This window comes from Cetorhinus maximus, chromosome 2 (assembly GCF_964194155.1).
Source record: "Cetorhinus maximus chromosome 2, sCetMax3.hap1.1, whole genome shotgun sequence".
Taxonomy (NCBI): Eukaryota; Metazoa; Chordata; class Chondrichthyes; order Lamniformes; family Cetorhinidae; genus Cetorhinus; species Cetorhinus maximus.
The window spans coordinates 95,764,450-95,790,356 of NC_135880.1; the positions used below are offsets into that span (position 1 = coordinate 95,764,450).

Sequence of the window (25,907 nt, forward strand, 5' to 3'; positions counted from 1 at the left end):
GACGCCACATACCCACCTTTGCCCCATATCCCTTAATACCTTTATTTGACTGTAACTTTTATGCTATATCTATCCCCTAGTTCCAGATTCCTCAGCCAGCAGAAATAATTTATTTTTATCTGCCCGATCAGTTTGCTATAATACCTTGAAACCTTTGACTAAACCGCCCCTTAATCTTCTAAATTCCAGCTCTAGTTGTGTAATCTGTCCTCCTAATTTAACCCTTGAAGTTCAGGTATCAATCTAGTAAATCTACACTGACTATACCCTTCTTAAGGTGTGGTGCCCAGAGTTGCTCACAGTACGACTGGTGTAGTTGAACCGGGGCATAATATGGATGCAACATGACTCGTAACCACTTGTGTTCTAGTAATTTAGATAAGGAAGAAAGTGAAAGACTTGCCTTTATATAGTGTCTTATTATAGACCTCAGGATATTATAAAATGCTTCACAGCCAACAAAGCACTTTTGAAGTGTGGTCACTGTTATAATGTAGAAAATGTGGCAGCCAATATGTGCACAGTGAGCCCCCACAACAGGTGAGTATGGTGGCCATTACCAAGGAGAAGGTGCTAGGAAAACTGAAAGGTCTGAAGGTGGATAAATCACCTGGACCAGATGGATTACACGCCAGAGTTCTGAAGGAGATAGCTGAAGAGATAGTGGAGGCGTTAGTGGTGATCTTTCAGAAATCACTGGAGTCAGGGAGGGTCCCAGAGGACTGGAAAATCACTAATGTAACCCCCCTGTTTAAGAAGGGAGTGAGGCAAAAGACGGGAAATTACAGGCCGATTAGCCTGACCTCGGTCGTTGGTAAGATTTTAGAGTCCATTATTAAGGATGAGATTTCAGAATACTTGGAAGTGCATGGTAAAATCGGGCAAAGTCAGCATGGTTTCATCAAAGGGAGGTCATGCCTGACAAATCTGTTAGAATTCTTTGAGGAGGTAACGAGTAGGTTAGACAAAGAGCCAATGGATGTTATCTACTTGGACTTCCAGAAGGCCTTTGACAAGGTGCCGCACAGGAGGCTGCTCAGCAAGATAAGAGCCCATGGTGTTAGAGGCAAGGTACTAGCATGGATAGAAGATTGGCTGTCTGGCAGGAGGCAGAGAGTGGGGATAAGGGAGTCCTTCTCAGGATGGCGGCCGGTGACTAGTGGAGCTCCGCAGGGGTCAGTGTTGGGACCACAACTTTTCACTTTATACATTAATGATCTAGATGAAGGAACTGAGGGCATCCTGGCTAAGTTTGCAGATGATACAAAGATAGGTGGAGGGACAGGTAGTATTGAGGAGGCGGGGAAGCTGCAGAAGGATTTGGACAGGTTAGGAGAATGGGCAAAGAAGTGGCAGATGGAATACAATGTGGGGAAGTGTAAGGTCATGCACTTTGGAAGGAAGAATAGAGGCATAGACTATTTTCTAAATGGGAAGAGAATTCAGAAATCTGGAGTGCAAAGGGACTTGAGAGTCCTAGTCCAGGATTCTCTAAAGGTTAGCTTGCAGGTTGAGTCGGTAGTTAGGAAGGCAAATGCAATGGTGGCATTTATTTTGAGAGGACTAGAATATAAAAGCAGGGATGTGCTGCTGAGGCTTTAGAAGGCTCTGGTCAGACCACATTTAGAATATTGTGAGCAATTTTTGGCCCTGTATCTCAGGAAGGATGTGCTGGCCCTGGAGAGGGTCCAGAGGAGATTCACGAGAATGATCCCAGGAATGAAAGGCTTAACATATGAGGAACGTTTGAGGACTCTGGGTCTATACGCGATGGAGTTTACAAGGATGAGGGGGGATCTGATTGAAACTTACAGAATACTGAAAGGCCTGGATAGAGTGGACGTGTGGAAGATGTTTCCATTAGTAGGAGAGACTAGGACCCAAGGGCACAGCCTCAGAGTAAAGGGAAGACCTTTTAGAACAGAGATGAGGAGAAACTTCTTTAGCCAGAGAGTGGTGAATCTATGGAATTCATTGCCACAGAAGGCTGTGGAGGCCAGGTCATTGAGTGTATTTAAGACCGAGATAGATAGGTTCTTGATTGGTAAGGGGATCAAAGGTTACGGGGAGAAGGCGGGAGAATGGGATTGAGAAACTTATCAGTCATGATTGAATGGCGGAGCACGCTCGATGGGCCGAATGGCCTAATTTCTGCTCCTATGTCTTATGGTCTTATGGTCTAAACATGATAATGATCAGGTAATCTGTTTGTGTTGTTGATTGAGGGATAAATATTGGTCAGGGCACTTGAAACGGCTCCCTTAATCTTCTTTTAAATAGTGCCATGGGGTCTTTTACATTCATCTGAAAGGACAGACCAGGTCCTGATTTAACGTTGCATCCAAAAGTCAGTACCTCCAATAATGCAATACTCCCTTAGTACCGCACTGGTGTATCAGTCTAGATTTCTGTACTCGAGTCCGGGAGTGGGACTTGAACTCACAGCTTCTAACTCCAAAGTGAGAAAGCTACCAGCTGAGCTTCAGTTGACACAGCAAGGTGGAAATACCAGCATTCCATTAGCCTCCTTGATAATTTTCCGTATCTGTTCATGACATTTTGAATGATCTATGTATCTGGATCCCCAAGTCTGTTTAGACTCCCAATGCTTCTACAACATTTAGAAAGTACTGTTAGGAAATAGAGATAGCTTAAGTAAGTTATATTTGTATTTCCAGGAATGCCAGGAATGAGTTTTAGCTTTAAAGTTTAATTTCATTTGTATTTCTGTATTTGTGTGTTAAGAAAAGGTCAAGTTGAATTTTAGTTTCACTTAAAAGGTGCCTGCATTTCTAATGAGTTTTACGCCTCCTAAAAAGGAGTTAAGCAAACAAGAGTAGAAAAAGCTGTGCTGTTGCCTAGCAACAGGGGAGCAGAGAGGCAGGACCCACCCCTACACACATACATACACACACACACGCATGGAGAAAAAACTAAAAGTACTTTGAGTTCAGTTGGAAGCAGTTGCCAGCGGAAGCAGGTTTCCCCAAAGAGACTAAAGAATTAAGTCCCCAAATTCAGGGGAGTGGAACAGGAGAAAGTCCCAAGAAGACCTTCTAGTCAAAGGAAGGACAGGAAGCTGGGAAAGGTCCTGTTAAGTGAAGTTAAGAATGAGGAGCAGAGGAAGGCTCCAAGCTTCAAGCTTAAATAGAAAAACTGCAGGAAGCAAATTTAAAACAGAAATGGCTTGTGAGAAGTCAGAAGGCCCAAAGAGATGGCTGAAGGTCTGTAACTCTTTGCTATGGGCATGTGAAGCAGTGGTGTACTGTTGACGGCTAAGTCGGTGAGCGAGAAGGCGTGGAAGGAATTTCAAATGGATATGGTGATCCAGGGGTGAGGAACACCTGAAGGAGAGTTCACAACCCTGGAGGTGGACCCTTGTGGAAGATGTCTGAGAGAAAGCTTCGGTTTTGGAGAAGATTCCAAAGCGAGCTCTTGGAGAGTGGAGATTGGAAACCCTCATGTGAAAGACGGAATTTAGTGAGACTGGTTGGCTCACGGTGTGACAAGCGTCTGGAGAGAGTTGAGGAGAGATCCATAGCATCTGTTTGGGGTGGCATCTGTCACTTGGTTTCAGAATGTGGTGTGTCTGACCACAGGTCACCTAGTGGTTCACACGGACTGTGTACTTACTGTGGACATTAGAGTATAAGAGAGCTTTTGTAACTTGTGTTATCCTTACAAATCTGTGTATATCTGTAAAGGTATAGTTGTGAGTGAAGGAGTATATAATATAGTTAATCTTTTCTTGTTTAATAAATGTTTTATTCTTTTCTTAAAAGTTCATCAGCTGACTTCTGTGACTCTGTTCAGTAGCCACTCTCCACGTATCTAAACAAACAAATAAAAGCTATCAAGCTGGGTTCCACTCTGGGATCAGGCTTGTCCAGTGGTCACATCAGCTGGGACCATAGCAGTACGCTGTTTATCCTTTTTCCTATCCTATCCTAAGTGGATGAGGGTGCACATGCCTATCTTGAAATCCATTTGCTACAGTTTTGCACATTCACTTGATCTATTAATATCGTTTTGTAATTTTATACTTCCATCTACATTGCCTACAATGCCGTCTATCTTTACATCATCGGCAAACCTAGATGTATGGCTTTCTATTCTGATAAATCTTATCCCCTTCTATCCTATCCCTAATATAGATGCCTGTGGGATGTTGCTAGTTATATCCTACCAGTTAGGGTACTTGCCCATCATCCCTATTCTCTGTCTCCTGCCGCTCAGCCAACCTCCTAACCAGGTCAATAATTTCCCTCTATTCCATGAACTTCTACTTCAGCTAGCAGTCTCTTATGAGAAATTTAATCAAATGCCTTCTGGAAGTCCATATAAGTTAAACCCATAGATATTTGCATGTCCGCTATTTCAGTTGCCTCTTCAAAAAAATTCATTTGGGTTCCTCAGGCAGCACCTACCTTTTACAAAACCACCATGGCTCTCTGATCAGCTGAAAATTTTCAAGGTGTTCAGTCGCTCCACCCTTGACTATAGACTTTCCAACGACAGATGAAGGGCTAACTAGTCTATAATTCCCTGGTTTCCTTCTGTCCCCTTACTTAAATAGCATGGGCAATTTTCCAGTCCAAAGCAATGGTTCCTGAATCAAGAGAATGTTGCCATCTGCAATGTTCTTACCTACTTCCTGTAAAACACTGGGATGGAAACCATCTTGTCTTGGGAATTTGTTATTCTTATTGTCATTATTTTCTTCATTACTTTACTTTTCTTATGCTAATTTTGGTGAGTCACCATCCCTGCTGCTGGGAAACTAATGCTATCCTCATCGTCTACTTTAAAGACTGAGGCAAAGTAATTACTTAACATGTCCGCAATTTCCTTATTTTCCTGTTTTCTTTTATTCATTCATTGGATGTGAACTTCACTGGCTGGGCCAGCATTTATTGCCCATCACCCCCTACTCCTCAACCCCCACCTATGGCACCTCCCCATGCCCACGCAGAAGATGCAACACCTGCCCCTTCACTTCCTCTCTCCTCACCGTCCAAGGGCCCAAACACTACTTTCAAGTGAAGCAGCATTTCACTTGCATTTCCCCTAACTTAGTCTACTGCATTCATTGCTCCCAATGCGGTCTCCTCTACATTGGAGAGACCAAATGCAAACTGGGCGACCGTTTTGCAGAACACCTGCGGTCTGTCCGCAAGAAAGACCCAAACCTCCCTGTCGCTTGCCATTTTAACACTCCACCCTGTTCTCTTGTCCACATGTCTGTCCTTGGCTTGCTGCATCGTTCCAGTGAAGCCCAACGCAAACTGGAGGAACAGCACCTCATCTTCCGACTAGGCACTTTACAGCCTTCCGGGCTGAATATTGAATTCAACAACTTTAGATCTTAAACTCCCCATCCCCACCCCGTTTCTCCCCCCTCCCTCCTTTTTTTTCAATAATTTATATAGATTCTTCTTTCCCCACCTATTTCCATTATTTTTAAATCTAAAACTAAAACCTTGTTAGTCTTTCCACCCCACCCCCACTAGAGCTGTACTTTGAGTGTCCTGTCTTCCATTCTTAATTAGCACTTTTCTTAGACAAATATCACCACCTTCAACACCTCTTTGATCCTTTTGTCTGTGACATCTTTTGATTACCTGCTCCTATCACTGCTTGCTTATCTCCACAATCACCACACCCTCAACTTCTCTCTCCCCCCGCCCCCCCACCTTAAACCAGCTTATATTTCTCCTTTCTCCTAACTATGCTTCAGTTCTGCCGAAGGGCCGTGAAGGCGCGAAACGTTAACTGATTTCTTCTCCATCGATGCTGCCAGACCTGCTGAGTTTTTCCAGGTAATTCTGTTTTTGTTTTTGTTTTGGATTTCCAGCATCCGCAGTAGCTTTTAGCTTTTTGTTTTTATTTATTGCCCATCCCTAATTGCCCTTGAGAAGGTGGTGGTGAGGTGCCTTCTTGAACCGCTGCAGTCCATGTGGTGTAGGTACACCCACAGTGCTGTTACAGAGGGAGTTCCAGGAATTTGACCCAGTGACAGTGAAGGAACAGCAATATATTTCCAAGTCAGGATGGTGAGTGACTTGGACGGGAACTTCCAGTTGGTGGTGTTCCCATGTATCTGCTGCCCTTGTCCTTCTAGATGGTAGTGGTTATGGGTTTGGAAGGTGCTGTGGAAGGAGTCGTCGTGAATTCCTGCAGTACATCTTGTAGATGGTACACACTGCTGCTACTGTGCATCGGTGGTGGAGGGAATGAATTGTTTGTGGATGGGGTGCCAATCAGGCAGGCTGCTTTGTCCTGGACGGTGTCAAGCTTCTTGAATGTTGTGGGAGCTGCACTCATCCAGGCAAGTGAGGAGTATTCCATCACACTCCTGACTTGTGCCTTGTAGATGGTGGACAGGCTTTGGGGAGTCAGGAGGTGAGTTACTCATCGCACGATGCCTAGCCTCTGACCTGCTCTTGTAGCCACAGTATTTATATGGCTAGTCCAGTTCAGTTTCTGTTCAATGGTAACCCCCAGGATGTTGATAGTGGAGGATTTGGCGATGGTAATGCCATTGAGCATCAAGGGGCGATGGTTGGATTTTCTCTTGTTGGAGATGGTCATTGCCTGACACTTGTGTGACACGAATGTTACTTGCCACTTGTCAGCCCAAGCCTGGATATTGTCCAGGTCTTGCTGCATTTGGACATGTACTGTTTCAGTATCTGAGGAATCAAGAATGGTGCTGAACATTGAACAATCATCAGCGAACATTCCCACTCCTGTCCTTATGATGGAAGGAAGGTCATTGATGAAGCAGCTGAAGATGGTTGGGCCGAGGACACTACCCTGAGGAACTCCTGCAGTGATGCCCTGGAGCTGAGATAGCTGACCTTCAACAACCACCACCATTTTCCTTTGTACTAGGTATGACTCTAAACAGCGGAGAATTTTCCCCCAATTCCCATTGACTTCAATTTTGCGAGGGCTCCTTGATGCCACACTCTGTCAAATGCAGCCTTGATGTCAAGGGCAGTTATTCTTATCTCACCTCTAAGTTCAGCTCCTTTGTCCACATTTGAACCAAGGCTGTAATTAGGTCAGGAGCTAAGTGGCCCTGGCAAAACCCAACTGAGCGTCAGTGAGCAGGTTATTGCTAAGCAAGTGCCGCTTGAGAGCACTATTGATGACCCATTCCATCGCTTTACTGATGATGTTGAGTAGACTGATGGGGCGGTAATTGGCCGGGTTGGATTTGTCCTCCTTTTTGTGTACAGGACATACCTGAGCAATTATCCACATAGCCAGGTAGATGCCAGCATTGTAGCTGTACTGGAACTGCTTGGCTAGGGGCGCGGCAAGTTCTTTTAGAGAAGAGCCACAGTATCAATGACTACAAGGGAAGAAGTCCCACCCACCGAGAGCTGCTAGCCAATCAGAGGCCTGAAGCTCTATTAAATTGCAGCACCACCAGGGAGGTGGAAGCTGCTGTGGGCACTACACACACCCGAGGTCTAGTATTGTCACTAAATCCCAGGTCACAGGTAAGTGATGGCACGTGAGGGTTGTGGCAAGGTGGGGGAGGGGGCAGCAGCAAGGGCAGGGGGTGGCTCTTAGCAGGCCCCCTTGCCTAATCCGGATTCCTTGATCAGGTGATGTGCCTTTGACCAATGGACCCCTCCCTGGGGCCTGCATGCAACCCTGCACAGGCTTGCTTGTCATGCTAGCCCCATGGCAGGCCACCCCATCCACTGCTTGGTTCATAACAGCGATAGTGAGATGAGACCCTTAAATTGGCATTAACTGCCCACTTAAGGGGCTCAATTGGCGGCGGGGCGCGATGGCTGTTCGCAGGCCTTCCCACCACAGATTTAATCAGGGTGGAGGCGGGAAGCTGGCAGGATCCCCATGCATCACACTCCTTCCTGTTTAAAGAACCCGTGGCACCAAACTCGCCACAGTGGAGAGCAGTAAATTCTGCCCTTGATAACTGGCCCACATTTCTCCTCTTCAAACACAACCTTGAACTCAATCGTATTTTGATTGTTATTAGGTAAATGTTCGCGCAACGTTAGGCTGTTAACTAAATCTGACTCATTATTCATTCTTCTTCTTCCTTGTTCTCTTCCCGCACGCACAGACGCATGAGACAGATGAAGCACACACTTACATCTGTTCCCATAGCTAGTATTTCCTTGGAAGAGGTTGCTAGCCTATCTCCAGAGGCTATAGCTTGAGGGGCAAACTCCACATCAAGCATGGCTGACCAGGTGATTCCCCCACTCTTGCCACCTGCCATAGACTCATTGGAAGGATTTACAGGTTGATAGTCAACCTGTTTGGCTACACCATGAAAGTACCTTCTGTGGCCATCAGGTACTGGAGTGGGGCTCAAACACAGAGCTTCTAGCTCAGAGGCAAGGACGCTTCTAACTGCACCACATGACCTCTCCATTATTCATCATTAAACTGAGTATGGCCTGTCCCTTTGTTGATTCTAGGATATATTAGGTGGAATTTTACCATGGGCTTCAGGAGCCCAACATAGGGGCCAGATGTGGGTCCGGAGATTTCACTTGCCGGCATTGAGATCAGTTCAGCAATCTTCCCAGAGGCAGCCTCCTAACTGGCCGTCACCGTGCTCACCATCCTATTAAGGATAGCAGGCCAGCTTTCAATGCGGCAGGGCCAATCAGAGAGCCTGAAGCTCTGGAGCTTCAGCAGCCCCACTGGGCGAAATGGGCACCGCTGAGGCAAGTCAAAGACTGTGAGACAACCTCAAAATGGAGGCATCGGGGAAAAATCAAAGATGTATAAGGGGTGAATTTGATAGGCCCCTTGGAGCGGAGGGGAAATACCTCTGGTGGAATCGTTTTGGCTGCAGGTGTGGCCTTTGCTGCTTGTAGCTGCTCGCCACCCCATCATTGAGGCATGGAGCCTCTGGCTTTGTTGGCACCCACCCTGACCTGCTACTGGGAGGCCACCTCAATTGAGCTGGCAGCCTTCGCACCCAGTGGAGGGCTGCTCCATTGCCAGCAAAATGACAGAGAGGCCACAGAATCCATCCTCATTGGGGATTTAACAATGCAATTTAGTTGCCCACCTCAGTGGAACGGTCAGCCGATCTATTTCCCAGCACATGGGAATGCATTGTTGCGCTGTACCAATGCTTTTGGCCCTATTTTCCAGGATGCCCAGCCTTCAAGCCAACCATCACAGGGCCAGGAAAATTCAATCGATTGTTGCAGAAAATTATCCTGTACACACTCAGGAAATTTACTACCTTTCTGAGATGAGCTGCTTATCAGAATTTGATGGAAATCTCCCATTAAAACCACATTACTACACATTTGTCTAATCTGTGCAATAATATATTCTGCCCTTCAGAGCTGCCATCAGGGGGCCTAATCTAAACGCCCACTACAGTCTTAAATCTTTTTCTGTTTGTTAGTTCCAACCATAGTCTCCACTGCCTGCTGTCCTCTCATTATATCCTCTTTTATCATTGAAGTAATTTCATCCTTACTGACTAATGCTGCTCCTCCCTGTTGACCCACATTCCCTGTCTTTCCTGTAGACCTTATAACCTGATCTACTCAGTTCCCAGTCCTGACCTCCTTTCAATCTTACAGTCTTTTCCTTTTCAAGTAAATGTACAATTCTCTTTGAAATTTACTATTGAATCTGCTTCCACCACCCTTTCAGGCAGTGCATTTGGTTGTATGTGATTCTAAATTACGCCGGAAAAGATTCAGTCAGGATTTTCTGATTGTTTAGTGAATAAATGTGACAACTGTCATGACCCTGAGTTGTATCATCCTGGAAGATTCCAGGTTTATTTTCCCAGTTTGCGTTGAATTAGCTGCTCTCTGAAGCATCAACAGTAGAAGTACTATAGTTATTTTCAGTTATGATCTGGAATGCACTGCCTTAAAAATTGGTAGAAGTATATTCAATAGTAACTTTTTAAAAGAGAATTGAACGTCGTAGGGTTATGTGAAAAGAGCAGGGGAGTGTAACCAGTTGGATTGCTCTTTCAAAGAGCTGGCACAGGCATGATTAGTCAAATGGCCTCCTTTTGTGCTGCAATAAACTATGAACTAATGAACTATGGAACCTGGTCTGAAGAAAGGACAAATCTTCCTGCTCCTAATCTGTGTCTAGTGGCATTACCTGTTGTAAAGTGTGTATGCCGGGTGAGGAAATGATCTATCTCAACTTTGATACCTTCATCCATTTCACATTTTCACATTTGAAGAATTGGATTAAGGAGCATAGGGTCACAGTAAGAGATAAAGAAAGAGTAAATTGGAAGAAAATAAAAGGTTCAATTCACCAACATTCTGGAAACTAGAATATTAAACAAATGTATTAAAATGATATAGATGCGCAAGTGAATGAAAAACATTTAAAGTTTAGTCCTCAGGCTAGACATTAAATGTCCCATTAATGCAATGTTAAGTAAAATGACAAAACCTTCATATCATATTTCCATAATATTCAATTATAACAACCCTACACTTGTGGCCCATGTCTTATGAAATTACCAACACACTATTTGCCTCATTGTACAAACTGTGCATAAAATTCATCAAGGGTGAGTAGGAGTTTGACAAATCTTAAAAGATTTGTATGCTTCTACATGTGAACCCAACTGTGAAACCTGCTCGCAAGATAGTAATGATTACCTTACTGTTGTATATCCCTTCTCAGCTTTGATCAGCAGTCCTTGTTTAAATGTTCATTGCTAATTTATGCAATACTTCTTTTCTAAATAATTCACATTTTATAATATCGCAATATGGCAGTTCCAATTGAAATGTTTTTCACAGTACAGAACTTGAGCAGTTTAGTTTTCAATTTAGGTAATTAACCTAACATTAAATTGCTGGAGATGTAGCAGCTTTAAACCTGAGTTATAGTCCTCAATAATTTAGATTATGCATTTCCTTAATAACTGTTTTGCTTTCAGGTCAACAGTGCTGTCAAATCACTGCATAATTTGGCAAACTGGTCTGTCTCTATTTTAGGTTGTTTGGAGGTGGTGTTGGTCAGAATGTGCCGTGCCTTTAACCCACTGAACAACACAGTGCTCTTTGAAGGAAAATATGGAGGCATGCAAACATTCAAAGCTCTCGGTAAGCAAAGGCTTTTGTACTAATTATGTTTTGAACCATTCCGGTATGTAGGTTTTACTGACGCACCATAACTTCAAACAATGTGAGCTAAAGATTCAAAAGGGCTCTGTTAAAAAGTTAATGGGAATGAAAGTAAAACAGGCCCAGCAGGAATGCAACTTAGAAGAAGGTGGAGAACTGATAACAGAGGAACTAATTGTAATCTTCTTACTAATATTTGGTAACAGGAACTGTGCCAAAGGACTGAACTGTAACAAATATTTCATTGCAGTTCAAAATCAGAGCAAGGGGTAAACTTAGTGATTATAGGCCAATTACTCCCACCTTAGCTCTGGTTATCTCCAGGGAGTAATTTCAACGGGTTAATTTGATGAGTCCATGTTGCTGGCAAAGGGCAGCTTGCTCCCAAGGTTTAGGTACACATCACTTACTATGCCTTGACCAGTCAGAAAAATGTGGCCAGTGCATGCAAGAATTTCCAATTAATGCTCTGACAGGCAAGGCTCTTCCTAGTAGCACAGGATCATAAAGTTAACCTCCATCCTGCCAAGAGTCCATAAATTGAGATGAAGTTAGTGAAGACTGAGAATGGGCCAACAGAGGGTAGTCAGAATCGATCATTAAGGAAGTTCTGGGCAATTTTTAAAAAAACTCGAGGGTCAGAATTTTCCTGTTGGCACGCGTAAAATGACACACAGTGATGTCGGGTGAGTGTGCCGATGTGACTGCGCACCATCGCGATGTTTAGGTAGGCGGGTGCGTGACGTTCTTGGATGCACGCCCGCCATTATTTATTCATGTAGTTAAGGCCCTTGAGGCAGCAATTGTCTGCAATTTTTCGGGGCTCATGCGATCTTCAGGACGTCGCATGGGCACAACAGGCAGGCAGGTAGGACACATTTGTATAAACCTCATCCATGGGCGGGATAAGAGGGGTGAGTGGGGCCGCGAGTGTTATCTGTCAGATATTTAATTGTGAACGTTACTGCTACTTGCCTGGGTGAGCAGGAATACTTCAAAACTCATGCCAGCTGCTTCGACAGGAGTAATAGCCTTCAGATCCACAGTTAAGATCATTTTGGGGGCCTGCAGCTTTCAGGAAGCCTTCCCTTAGCCTGGGAATGGGAGTTGTGCTCTCCACTGGAGGCACCTCCTCTGAGGGGGAAGGGAAGGCCAGAAGGGGGAGGAGGCCAGGAGCCCACATTCAGCCACCAGGGGAGTTACCTTTGGGCAGAGAGGCGCAGGCACAAGGGGCGCAGGGCCAAGAGGAAGTCCAAGGCGGAAGGGGCTGCAGAATACGCCACTATCCTGCTGCAAGGGTATACAGGCGGCAAGGCAGCTACCTCAATATGTCTGAGGTGCAGTGCTAAGGGACGCTCCGTCTCTCAAGGGAGACAGTCACCTCCATCTGTCAGATGATAGGCCCTGTGATCTGTGCAAACTGTGTGGGTGCACACCCCATGCCAGTGGCTCTAAAGGTCACATCTGCCCTCAACATCTATGCACCCGGCTCTTTCCAGGAGTCGGTGAGTGAACTTTGCGGAGTCTTCCAATCAGCTGTCCACACTTGTGTCAAGCAGGTGACAGATGCTCTGTTCAGGCGTGCATTGGCTTTCATCCACTACCGCTGAGATGAGGCCAGCCAGACAGAGAGAGCCAAAGGCTTTGCAGCGATTGCTGGCTTCCCCCGGTGTCCAGGGTACAATCGACTGTACACATGTGGCCATCAAGCCTCCAATGGGTGAGCCCAATGCCTTCGTCAACAGGAAGGGCTTCCACTCCATGAACGTGCAGATAGTGTGTGATCACAAGCTGCAGATTCTGCAAGTCTGTGCAAGGTACCCAGGCAGCTCCCACGATGCTTACATATTCAGACACTCCCAGGTGCCGGGGCTCTTCAGTGCTCCAGCCCAGCTGGATGGATGGCTGCTGGGCGACAAGGGCTATCCCCTCAAAAGGTCGCTCATGACGCCTCGCCGCCATCCAAGAACAGAGGCTGAACAGCAGTACAATAGGAGCCATCCCTCCACAAGGGCTGTGGTAGAGAGAACAATCAGTCTACTCAAGATGCGCTTCCGATGCCTGGACCATTCAGTACCCCCCCAGATCGTGTGTCACTGATAGTGGTAGCATGCTGCGCTCTCCACAATTTAGCACTGGAAAGGGGCAACGCTGTGGACGAGGAAGACATAGACGCAGCTGCTCCAGATGCACACGATGAGTCCAGCAGTGAGTCCAAGGAAGAGCACACACAGGAGAACACTGAGGGGGTAGACACTGACCCGGGCATATTCCAGGGAGGCAGGGACACCCGGGAGGCTTTAATCTAAAGAACCCTCAGCTATCCCACCACAGCTGGACCTCCAACACACGCCAGGACTGCAGGCTCCATACTCGATACCTGAGTGCTAAATCTGCCTGGATAGTAACATTAACTAAGCCCCTTGTCAATAAAGCTCAATATCAAACAACTCACCCATAACATCGTGGGTTCCTGTCCACTTGCAGAAGTAAGGAATCACCTTGAGGCATGGCAACATATCAAAATTTATTGAGATAACAAAGGTAACTTCATAAACCAAAAGAAAAAGGTGTTGCACATCATACCAAGTCTTCAATGAACTGCTGTGGACCAACATAAAAGCACCAGTGAGAAACCCATGGTGTGCCTAAGGTACCTTAAATTTACGCTTTTGGGTGCTAAGTCTAGGTGCTGTTCCTTGCTGGCACTGGCATCTGAGACAGCCTGCTCACTCTGTGGCCAGTTCCACAGCTGGCTTCTCCCCAGTCATTGCAGCCTCATCAGATGCCACGGTCACTGGCAGAGGAGCTGCTGCCCTCATCCGGAGCACCCTGAGAAGAGCCCACAGAGACGACAGGTAGCTGCAGCGTCGACGTGAGGTCGCTTCGGACCTCCCTGCTCACCGTGGATGGATGGGCACCTAGCTGGGATACTTGGTGCCCAAATCATCTCCCACACTTGCACTGACCAGCTGAGGTCAATGCCACTGTGAGGGCTTGCAGGTCCGAGCACATCCCCAGGAAGCCCTGATTGTTCTCCTGGAGGAGCTTCTCCACGAGCGCCGCCATTCTCTCCATGGGGAGGAGGCATGGCGCTCGGCCATGAGGCTCATTGCACCAGTGATGCTCCGCGTGGACTCCTCAAGCACGGGCACCATGCCGCACACAGCCTCATGTATCCCCGCCAAATCCTCCCGCACACCCTGCTGCACTTCCAGGAATTGCTGTGTTGCAGACGACTCCAGAGGCACATCATCAGCCACCGACCAAGCATGTACCTGGTCCCCAGCAGTCCTCCGACTGCCAGCGCCCTGGGCACTCTCTGTTTCTGCCTGCATCTCAATCAAGTGTAAAGTGCCCTCACCGCTGTGCCCTGGGACACTAGCCGAAGATCTAATTCCCACCAAGGTGCGAGTATCGGTGCTGGTGCCTGCCTGGCAGAGATGGTGAGTGGATTTCCTCTGGGCCCTCAGGGGCCCTCTGCCTCCTCCTCCCAGCCCTACTTCGGTGATGCTGAAAGGAAGAACAAGGACATTTGATTAGTTAAAGTGGAGGCAATGTCAATTTGCATGCTGGTCCCCCGGATCAGTATGTGCTCATCCTTCCATAATCAATGATCAACCCATGTTGCAAACTTCAATCACTGAGCATTCAGCAGTGCCATGGCTGCTGGGACACACATGGTGACCTCAGTGCTCGGCAAACATACCTTCCCTTGGCACCCCAGCCTCACCGCTACCCGTGGACCTAGGCACATGGCACCTCTCCAGATCCACGGCCTGCTGTTTGAATGGAGTCAAGGTGGCCAACTGGGCCTGGCCTCTGCCATTCTGCATCCGTTCTGTGGAATTGTGTGCAGTCTTCTCCTGAAAAGGAGAGAGGAGCATTGATTAGTCCAGCCTGTACCTGGATTCCCATCGCATCCCTGCCACCCCAACCTGAGTGGGACATTGCAGGACTCCAGTTCCCCGCAGCTGCCACACACTCACACAAAGAAGCCAGGGCTGACCCTCCCCCTTGCCCAAATGCTGCCTCCTTCACATGTGGCACCACAAGGGCTTGCAGGTCCGAGCGCATCCCCAGGAAGACCTGATTGTTCTCCTGGAGGAGTCTCTCCACGAGAGTCGCCATTTTCTCCATGGAGGAAGCATGGCGCTCGGCCATGAGGCTCATTGTACCGGTGAAACTTTGGTGTAACTTTGCTAAGCAAGGAGGAACAAGTACTTGGAACGCAAAGGCCAGTAGATGGATTGGTGCCCCACCACCTGGAAGCTCCCCTCCCAGCATGTTAGCACTCTGACTTTGACATGCTTCCCAGTTCCAGCACTCTGCCTAGGTACAGACCCTTGAGTTTCACCCCCATTCTATGCTCTGGGTGTCAGTGTCACACATGCTGCGGATGCAGAACCCATCTCAGCACAATCCTCTCAGGGTGAACTGGACATGGGCAATATCTGCTGGCACACCCAGCGAGGGGTACATGCCATGAAGGATTCAATGCCGTTACTGTACTCAGAGTTGCTGGGCGGGAGGTGGTGGTGAAGGGTGATGGCTGCATTAAGTGACCTCAGCCAACATGGTACTCACCCTTCCCGAGCGCAGGAGGTCGTTGAGTGTTTTACGGCACTGGACCCATGTGCGTCGCACCACATCATAGGAGCTCACACTCTTGGCCACCTCCTCCCAATCCACCTCTTCCCACACACGTTTGGTCAGGTGGGAAGGTCTCCACCTCCTGTCCCTCGGAAGCAGGACCTCCCGCCGTGCTGCCACCTCCTCCAGGAGGCAGCTAGGCACTCATCTGAGAAATGAGGGACACACTGCCCCGCTGCCCTACCCTCCGGCCTGGCCTGCCCCGCTGCCCTACCCTCCGGCCTGGCCTGCCCCGCTGGCCTACCCTCCGGACTTGCATGCTGCACAGTAGCCCTCTTCTGTGCTCTTCTGCTGGCCATTGTAAGCAGCCTTGCAAAGGCTGCCAGGCCTTCATTTAAACAGGCCACCAGGTTGCCATTGGACCCAGCGGTCTGTGCATGCCCGTATTCGCCCACCCACTCCCACTATCCTCGGGAGTCGACAAATACGCTGGGTGGGCCTTAATTGGCCCGCCCGCGTAAAATGGCGATGCGGACCCACCCATGCCCGTTCCTGCTCAGACCGCCCGACATGGGGAAAATTCTCCCCAAGGTAATCGGAAAGAGTTGGCATGGTTTTGTGAGAGGGATATCATGTTTAACCAATTTATTTTGGATTTCTTTGAAAGAGTAATATGCGCTGTAGATATATGGGAGCTTACTGTGCTTGGATTTGCAGAAGGCATTTGATAACGTGCCACATCGAAGGTTATGGTGGGAAATAAAAGCTCATGGTGTAAGGGGTAACATATATTAGCATGGCTCCAAGATGGTTGGTTGGCAGAAAACAGAGAGTATGCATGAATGGGTTTTTTTCTGATTGGCAAGATGTGACGAGTGGAGTCCCACAAGCGTTTGTGCTGGGGGCTCAACTTTTTGCAATTTATAGCAGTGACTTAGATGAGGGAAACAAAGGCATGGTAGCTAAATTTGCAGATGACAGAAAGCTAGTTAGGAAAGTAAGCTGTGAACAGGACATAAGGAAGTTGCGGGCAGGGATAGATAAGTTGAGTGAGTGGGCAAAAATCTGGCATATGGTTAATAATGTGGGAAAATGTGAAGTTGTTCACTTTGGCAGGAAGAATAAAAAGGCAGTGTATTACTTAAATGGAGAATGACTGCAGAATTCTGAAGTGCAGAAGGATCTAGGTGTTGTAGTGCATGTGTCTCAAGTAGTTAGTGTGCAGGTACAACAAGTAATTAAGAAGGCTAATGGAATGCTATCCTTTATTATGAGAGGAATTGAACATAAAAGTTTTTTATAAAAGTAAGGACGTTATGCTTCAGTTACACAGGGCATTGGTGAGACCACATCTCGAATATTGTGTGCAATGTTGGTCTCCTTATTTAAGGAAGGATGTAAATGCATTCGAGACGGTTCAGAGGAGGTTTACTAGATTGATACCTGGAATGAGCAGTTTGTCTTATGAGGAAAGGTTGGACAGACTGGGCTTGTTTGCACTGGAGTTTAGAAGAGTGAGGGGTGAGTTGATTGAAGCGTACAAGATCCTGAACAGCCTTGACAAGGTGGATGTGGAAAGGATGTTTCCTCTTGTGGGTAAGTCCAAAACTAGGGGGCACTGTTTTAAAATTAGGGTCACCCTTTTAGAACAGAGATAAGGAGAATTTTTTTCTCTGAGGGTTGTTCAACTTTGGAGCCCTCTGCCTCAGAAGGTAGTGAAGGTGGGGTCATTAAATATTTTTAAGGCAGAGGTAGATAGACTCTTGTTAGGCAAGGGAATCAAAGGTTATCAGGGGTAGATGGGAATGTGGAATTTGAAACACAAACAGACCAGCCATGATCTTATTGAATGGTGGAGCAGGCTGAAGGGGCTGAACAGCTTCCTTCTGCTCCTATTTCCTATGTTTATATGTTTGTATGATTGTATGGTGGGTGGGTTTAACTAACTCAATCAATTATTTTGAGGGAAATCAGTGTATAGATGAAGAGAATGCATTGAATAGTGTATGTATAGATTTTCAAAAAAGTTTTTTAAAAGATGCTTCAGAAATTTGAGGCATATGATATTAAAGGGAACACATTGGGTTTGTCAAACATTAGAAAGAATCTTTACCCTTTAGAAAATGAATGTACTATCACCAAGTTTGCAGATGACACAAAAATAGGGGGGAAAGCAAGTGGTGAGGATGACACATAGGGCAGAATTCTTACCTCGATGGGCGGGAGGGCCGCACCGGCTCAACGGCGGTTGGGCAGCCGAACCCCGCCGCCGAAACGGGGCCCGCCGCCATTTTGAGTGGGCGGGCCAATTAAGGCCCACCCAGCGGCCTGCCCGACAGGAAACGCTATGCGCTATGCGCTTCCTGTGCGGGGGTGGGGGGAGTGGAGGGAATCCCCATCTGTCAAAGTGCGCTCTTTTATGCATGCGCACAAAAGAGCTCACTGCTCCCTGAGGCAAAGTCCTGTCTCAGGGAGATTCGTGAGAGGTAAGTAAACTCTAAAAGTAGATAAATATTAAAATTATTAACATGTTCCCCTCATGTGACAATGTCACACGAGATGGGACATGTTAATAATAAACACATAAAATTTATTAAATTTTTAAAAAAACGGACATGAAACAAGTTTCATTAATAATCTGCAGCCCGTTGGGGCTCCTGGCCTGCCCACCAGCCTTAAGGTTGGCCGGGCAGGGTGTTTAATAATGTTAATTAGCCTGTCAATGGCCTTAATTGGCCATTAACAGGTCGGCGGGCGGACAACTGATTTCGCTGTCCGCCCGCCTTCGTGAATATTTAAAGGGACCGGGATGACATCGGGGGTTTCTCCCGACGTCATCCCGAGTCATTTTCCCCTCGGCGAACGGGCCCCGCCCCCAAATCGCCGAGGGGAAAATCCTGGGCAAGGAGTCTACAGAGGGATATAGACAGGTTAAGTGAGTGGGCAAAAACTTGGCAGATGAAATATAGTGTGGGAAAATGTGAGGTTATGCACTTTGGCAGGAAGAATAGAAGAGCTGAATATTATTTAAATGGAGAAAGACTGCAGAAAGCTGCAGCACAGAGGAATTTGGGAGTCCTCATGCATGAATCCCAAAAAGCTAGCATGCAAGTTCAGCAACTAATAGGGAATGCAAACGGAATGTTAGCTTTTATTTCAAAGGGAATGGAGTATAAAAATAGGGAAGTCTTGCTAAAACTATACAAGGCATTAGTTAGACCACACCTAGAATACTGTGAACAATTTTGGTCCCTTTATCTAAGGAAAGATGTACTGGCATTGGAGGCAATCCAGAGAAGGTTCACTAGATTGACCCCAGGTATGGAGGGATTTTCTTATGAGGAGAGGTTGAGTAGGTTGGGCCTGTACTCATTGGAGTTTAGAAGAATGAGAGGCAACCTTATTGAAACATATAAGCTTCTTAGAGGGCTTGTCAAGGTAGATACTGAGAGGTTGTTTTCCCTTGTGGGAGAGTCTAGGACCAGAGGGCATAATCTCAGAGTAAAGGGTCACCCGTTTAAGACAGAGATGAGGAGGAATTTCTTCTCTCAGAGGGTAGTTAATCTGTGGAATTCTTTACCAAAGAGGGCTGTAGAGGCTGGGTCATTAAGTATATTCAAGGCTGAGATAGACAGATTTTTAATCAGTGAGTGAATCGAGGGTTATGGGGAAAAGGCAGGAAAGTGTAGTTGAGGATTATCAGATCAACCATGATCTCATTGAATGGTGGAGCACACTCAGTTATGCTGCTACATCTTATGGTCTTATAGCTCTCTAAATCTTCTCTCTTCCAAAGAACAACGCCATGGTATTTCAAACCTATCTTCAAAAAATACATGGATAAAATAGTGTCAATGAATCAGTTAAGAGAGTAGGGGCAGATGAAATGTTTCTCAGCCTGACTGGGTGTTGGAAGTGATGTGCTTCCAGGATCTGCACCAAGATCTCTTTTCTACATAGTACATTTTGGGGGAAAAAATAATGAAAGTAAATGGTAGGATTCTTAACCAAATGAAGAAGAGTGTTAAGGGTATATTTACATGGGAGGTGGGAGATGAATTTCCACAAAGATTGTTGGGGTCTCCATGGCTCTTCCATCAAGGTTATGAAGGGAACTCCCATAGAAATTCACTTCCGTAAATCTCAAAAGGTGGAATTATAGGTGGAAAAGACCATAAGAAAGGCCAGTAAGAATTTGGATATTGTATATTGTAATTTTAAGGTAGTTGAATTTGTAAAGACATTGATTAGACCACCTCCTTAAACCCATCATTTGTGACCACTGTTGCCTGATTACACCTCTTTGAAACAGGCTGAAATGTTTTCCTACATTAACAACACTGCATAAATGTTTGTTATCATTGTTGTAAATTGTACACCTCTCCCCTCTTCACTGGAGCTTAAATATAAGCTTGTGCTTCAGTGGACTTTAGAATCTTTAGATCATTTATGGCACAAAAGAAGGCCATTCAGCCCATCGAGTCTATGCCAGCCCCCCCCCCCCCCCCCCCCCCTCCACGGAGCAATCCAGTCAACCCACTCCCCATAGCCCTGCAGGTTTATTTTCTTCAAGTGACCATGCAATTTCCTTTCGAATTCATTGATCGTTTCCGCTTCCATCATCCTCATGGGCAGTGAGTTCCAGGTCATTACTACTCGCTGTGTAAAAAGGTTCTTCCTTATATTCTCTCTGCATCGCTTACTCAAGACTTTAAATCTGTGTCCTCCTGGTCCTTGTACCACCAGCAAATGGGAATAGTTTTCTTCTTGTCTACCTTATCTAAATCTTGTACACCTTTATCAAACCTCCCCTCAATCTCCTTTGCTCCAAGGAGAACAACCCCAGCTTTTTCAACTTAAACTTGTAACTAAAATCCCCCAACCTTGGAACTATGTTGAGTCCTTTCCACCAGTGTCTAATTTTGCTGACTCATGCTGAGTGAATTGCTCAATGTAGACCCCTGTAATTCACCATCTACACCAGAGTGCCACTTTCTATGCTGATTCTTAAGGAGAGGCTGCTTGATGATGCACCTTTGGGAGGGTTCTCCTCCATGTTCTATGCAGCAGCAAGACCCAAGTCATCTGATGGACCAATCAAAAAAGGAGAATGAAGGTTCAGCATGGAGAGGCAAAAATAAACAGCAACAGATGAGTGGCAGCACAATCCACCACTCAAGTGAATACGTCAGTGAGGGAGTCTAGTAGACAAAGAAAAATAAAAAAAGATGCCCAAGCATCCAGTTGTGCCCAGCCTTTGGCTTGGGCATCTCCAGTGCTGTGTTCCCTCTCCCTGCCAATGATGTTGACAATGATGCTGCTCTCACCCCTCTTTTCTGTTTTATGCCAGCTTCTCCTGCAGAAGAGTGGAAGTAGATTAGTGTATGTCCTATTGTTGTAGGTGCTTTCAAACTGTGTGCAGTATCTTAGCATAGTGTACATGTTGACAGGAAGAAACAGTAAATTTTACCAAGATTGGGCAATTGTTGTGAGGGTAGTAGCAGTTTTTTGGATGTGAGCATAAACAGAAAGAAGTGTTCCATGTTGTCTTAAGGAGAGACATTACAAGCAGGTAAGGGAAGGATTGATAGTGCTAGGGCAAAACTAGAGCTATGCAGGGCTGTGTAGAGAGTAAGAGGGATGTAAGAAGGAACCTTACCTTGACACTTAGTGAGATCATTCATTATTTTTTCCTGCATTGCAGCTAGGTCCTGGGGACAATTCTTCTTGAATTTACATGCTCTGTCACCGCTGCCCATTTCTGCTGAATCATTTGAAGAATGTGATAGGATGGAAAGCTTGATTAAATTAATGAGCGATTAAATGAACGAGGAAGCGAATCTCCTTCTTACTGCTGACAGCCTGTGAGCATCTTCACTGCTGCACCTGAGAATCTGGGCCCCTGGTTGAAGTCATTCTGCCTCCTGCTCCAATCTATTTGTTATCCCCTATCAAAAATGCACCACTTCTTTCAGGGTCTGAAGGCTGCCTTTAAGTAGCAGTTGACCTACTGGAATCCTTGTCCTCCTAATAAGAAATCCCAATAGGAAGTGTAACTAATGCTGGCTGCTCACCAATTCCACTTAAATTAACCGCAACAACAATAGCTGTGGGCAGGTGGCGCATGCCTCGACCACTTTGATACACAAAAACTGCCCCCATTATTTTCTCAAGTATTAGTTTCCCATGCTGTTATACTTTATACAGAAATGATTGATTTCTCTAAGTGGATATAGATAGAATTGAAATAAATGTCAGTCACATATAGTTTGAGTTAACATGGTGATGTTCGCTAATTATTAGGCTGTTGATCTTAGAGTTGATATTTATTTCCCATGCAGGATGTGATGACCTAGTCAGTGCTGTATTTGACTTTGCTAAGAGTTTGTGCTCCCTTCAGCTGACCGAGGAAGAAATAGCTTTGTTTTCAGCTGCTGTTCTGATATCACCAGGTTAGTGCCTTTATGTGCAGGTTCTATTCAAATCATTGTTTTTGAAATTAAAAGACAATTTATGATGCAGTGGCCCAGTTAACTGACTATTCAAAAGAATTTGCCTTTTGAAGAAGGAAGAAAATTAGTTTTATAACTATATGTCTATATTCTCTCTACTTCCTTCAGATCGACCATGGTTGATGGAACCAAGAAAGGTTCAAAAGCTACAGGAGAAGGTTTATTTTGCACTACAGCATGTGATTCATAAAAATCACCTGGATGACGACACATTAGCAAAGGTATTCCTTGAGCTGACTAATTGGTCAAATGGGAGCATGAAAGTTATAGAGGAGAAATAATGTGATATGTTGGTAGATGGAAGAGATTTGGCCTAAATGAAACTGTTTGACGTTGCTCAATATGACTAAAGGAATGCAAAATACATTTTTCTTCATTATTGAAAACTTGATGAGTTTCATGGACATCCCAGGAAGATGAACCTATCTGAGTGCATTGCTGCAGTATATTGAGAAGCAGTGTGGATGAAATTTGTCTGTCAATAATTTCACCAATTAAATTTGCATAAGTGTATAACAGGAATTCTCATTTTGTATTCATGCTGAACTTTGGGATAAAATTATGAACAGGATTATTTCAGCCCCAAGGAGTTCAGACAGATTATTGAACTATGGCTTTGTCACTATTAACAATGTTCTATGGCTAGTTATGTACATAAATGCAATATTGAAGTGTCACTGGTTACTACAATTTTGAACAAGCTTTAAAAATCACTGTTAGGATTCTGTGCAGGTTTTATCATGGGACAGTGGGGTACACATTCTCAACCATAGTTCCCCAGATAGAGACTTCATGATCTTAAATTAAGTGAGATCAAACAGAGGTGATGGATACTTGCAAACAGAGAACAAGGAGGAAATATCAATGCATGATTAACCCACTAAATAATATCATCACATACCTGGCAATGTTGCAATTGGAAGCATGCCAAATACTTGAAGTAAATCTATTTATTACTTTCTCAAACTGTGGTGCAATAGAAAAGATTCCAATGTATGCAAGGCAATGCCTGACTGTATGTAGTTTAACTTAAACATAAATGTGCATCATGGTTGGGCTTGTTGGCATCCAGCAGAACATTGCATTTTGAATCTATCCATTGCTAAATTTATTGTCTTCTCTCCTGCTTTTTTCACCCTTGGTTGCATCCTGCAAGGGGTCGATTAGCTCAGTTGGCTAGATGGCTAATGTGTGGCCCAGAGTAACACTAATATTTCATCCCCATTTGGGCTGAGATAGACTTGGGGCCTGCCTCCTTGCCCTGCCCCATAGTAAAATCATGGTATAAAGCCATTGTTCAGTGACCCTCTAGTAATCGAGAATACTACCTGGAGATGAAAAAGAAGAAGCATCCTGCATTATAGGCCCTCTCCTTCCTTATAGGAGCCTCAATTTAAAAAAAAATGGCAAGCCCAGGTTTACTGTCAAGATTTATGCTGTCACCATCAAATAGGGTAATTGTGATGGAGTTTAAGGCTGTGTTTTTTTTGTTTCTTCTTTCAGTTGATCTCCAGGTTACCAACTTTAACTGCACTTTGCAACCTGCACACTGACAAGCTCCAAGCATTCAAGCTGCTGCACCCAGAGACGGCCAACAGCCTGTTTCCTCCTCTCTACAAGGAGCTCTTTAACCCAGACTCTTCAGCTATTCCCAAGTGACGGTGGTGGCTGGCACATGCCACCGCGCTTGCAACGAAGCTCTCTTCAGACAAAGACAAAAGAGTTGTAAATTCGAGACTTCTAAATGAAAAAAAATCACTACTGCAACACTAGGAATGTCCTGCACTTAAATAGATTCTTTTTCACCGCTACCGATTAAAGAATGTAAATACTGCACCTGACCCGGAGCTTTGTGGAACCGGTCAGAAAATGTACAAAGTTAAGTCATTCTAATTTTATCTGTTTTGGGGGTAAGTTTTAACAATCAGATGCTGGTTAATGCTGTTTTATAATTAGAACCGTGATTTCACAGTATTATTCCTTCTCTTCGTGGCTTGGATATAATTTAAGAGAATTTGGCCTACTAGGTTTACCTGTTTCTGTGAGTATTTTTTCCATTTCTTTTGTCGGGTCATGTAATTTTATTTTTGATGTTTTTGAGGATTTGACGTTTCCAATATATATATGGATGAAAATATATATTGGGAAAAGATGTGGGAGGAAAAAGATATAAACAAAAGCCTTGCCTGGATTGCTGAGAAATTGAGTGTGGATTCTGGTATATTATATTTAAAGAGGGTTTAGGGAATTGTTGGTTGTAAATGTAAATTCTAGATTTAAAAAATCACTAGTTTTCCACATTAATCTATATTTTTATGTATAAAGTTGCACAGAATGACAAAAACACAAAACAAAAAAGATAGTATTTGGCCTTTTAGCTGCAGTGGCGACTACCAAGTAATTCCTGTTCCCAAACCTTGTGTTGGAAGCTTTAATGATTTTTTTAAGTAGCAGTTTGTGTCTCAGTGTATTTCAGACAGAAGCTGGTATTAAAGTGATGTTGATCTACAAGGAAAGGCTTTTAGCCCGTATTTTTATCATTCCATGACAGAGTTGTCAGTCAGTAGATGTAGTTAACATTATCACTCCATTCATACATTGGTATTACAGCTCCCTCTTGCTCGCTGTTTTGAATATAAGGCCCTACTTTTGTCCTCAACATTGTACTATTTTAAAATATCAAGAAACACTGATTTATTGGCTTATTTAGGCTGAACCCTGCATTTTAATATTCTCTTCTAAATATATCAATTTATTTCAGCTTGTTTTATAGGTCTGCCATTGCTCTTAATCCAATTCTAATTTCAACAACCAAATGATTATTATGTTAGAAAAAGAAATTGTCCTTTCTTGCAACAATGTTTCAGTTGGAAATTGACTTTTATTATTGCGATTCCTGCATTGAGGATGTTCTTATTGCTCAGCAAACAGTGGCTCTTTTTCTTTCTAAATGTAATGCAGCCACCAGAAAACAGGCCTATGCAATTTGTCCTGTAAAAATGGTCACATGCATTATTGGATAAAGTATTTTCTTTAACTGCTGCTTGTCCTTCACCAAATTCATAACAAGTAAAAGAGAGTGTGATTTTCATTCTGATATTTGCTCTACCAATGATGGAAATTTATTGAAAATCTAGTCATCTTAAACACTAACGTCAGTATATCAAGCAGGATCAAAACCAGCCAGGTGGTACCGCTACATTTTATGGCTGTAAATTTAAATATTAGACTCTGTAATTTATCTCTAAGAAGACTTATGCATAACATAATGTGTTATTTGCAGTCCTTTATGTTTGTGAGATCTACAAAATATAGGAAAATATTTTGAAGGATAATTGATTGTCGCTTGGTAGTACAGAACTTGAGTATTGCTGAAAAAGAGAGACATACTGTTGAAGCTTTTTGTCTTGCACTCAGCAGGACAGATGCAAGAATGCCAAATTTCAAAGGCAACAACAATTTATACTATATGAGAAAAGGGGTGCTGATTGGTCAGGACATTGCCACGGCAAATGCACCAGGGACCTATTATACCCATGCTTTTGTTTATTCAAAAAAGGTGTAATGTCTGGACATATGCCTTTTGCCTGCAGAGGTGCTAAGAATTACAATAACACCAATTTAAGATAATCAGTCAGGCTTGCAATGTAGCTCACTGACGCTTGCCAGAAGCTGC

The 25,907-nt window shown here is 44.8% G+C and overlaps 1 protein-coding gene across 3 annotated transcripts in view; it reads left to right on the forward strand.

The window, feature by feature from the left end:
- The window catches only part of rorb (RAR-related orphan receptor B), a 259,117-nt gene extending 233,847 nt beyond the window's left edge, over nucleotides 1–25,270 (forward strand). For all 3 annotated transcript variants that reach the window (XM_078567181.1, XM_078567190.1, XM_078567173.1), the window contains exons 7-10: nucleotides 10,998–11,105; nucleotides 22,061–22,171; nucleotides 22,340–22,452; nucleotides 23,735–25,270. In XM_078567181.1, the coding sequence (XP_078423307.1) occupies nucleotides 10,998–11,105; nucleotides 22,061–22,171; nucleotides 22,340–22,452; nucleotides 23,735–23,890 (488 nt within the window). In that variant the 3' untranslated portion in view covers nucleotides 23,891–25,270. The remainder of the gene's footprint in view (nucleotides 1–10,997; nucleotides 11,106–22,060; nucleotides 22,172–22,339; nucleotides 22,453–23,734) is intronic.
- Nucleotides 25,271–25,907: the final 637 nt, after the last annotated feature.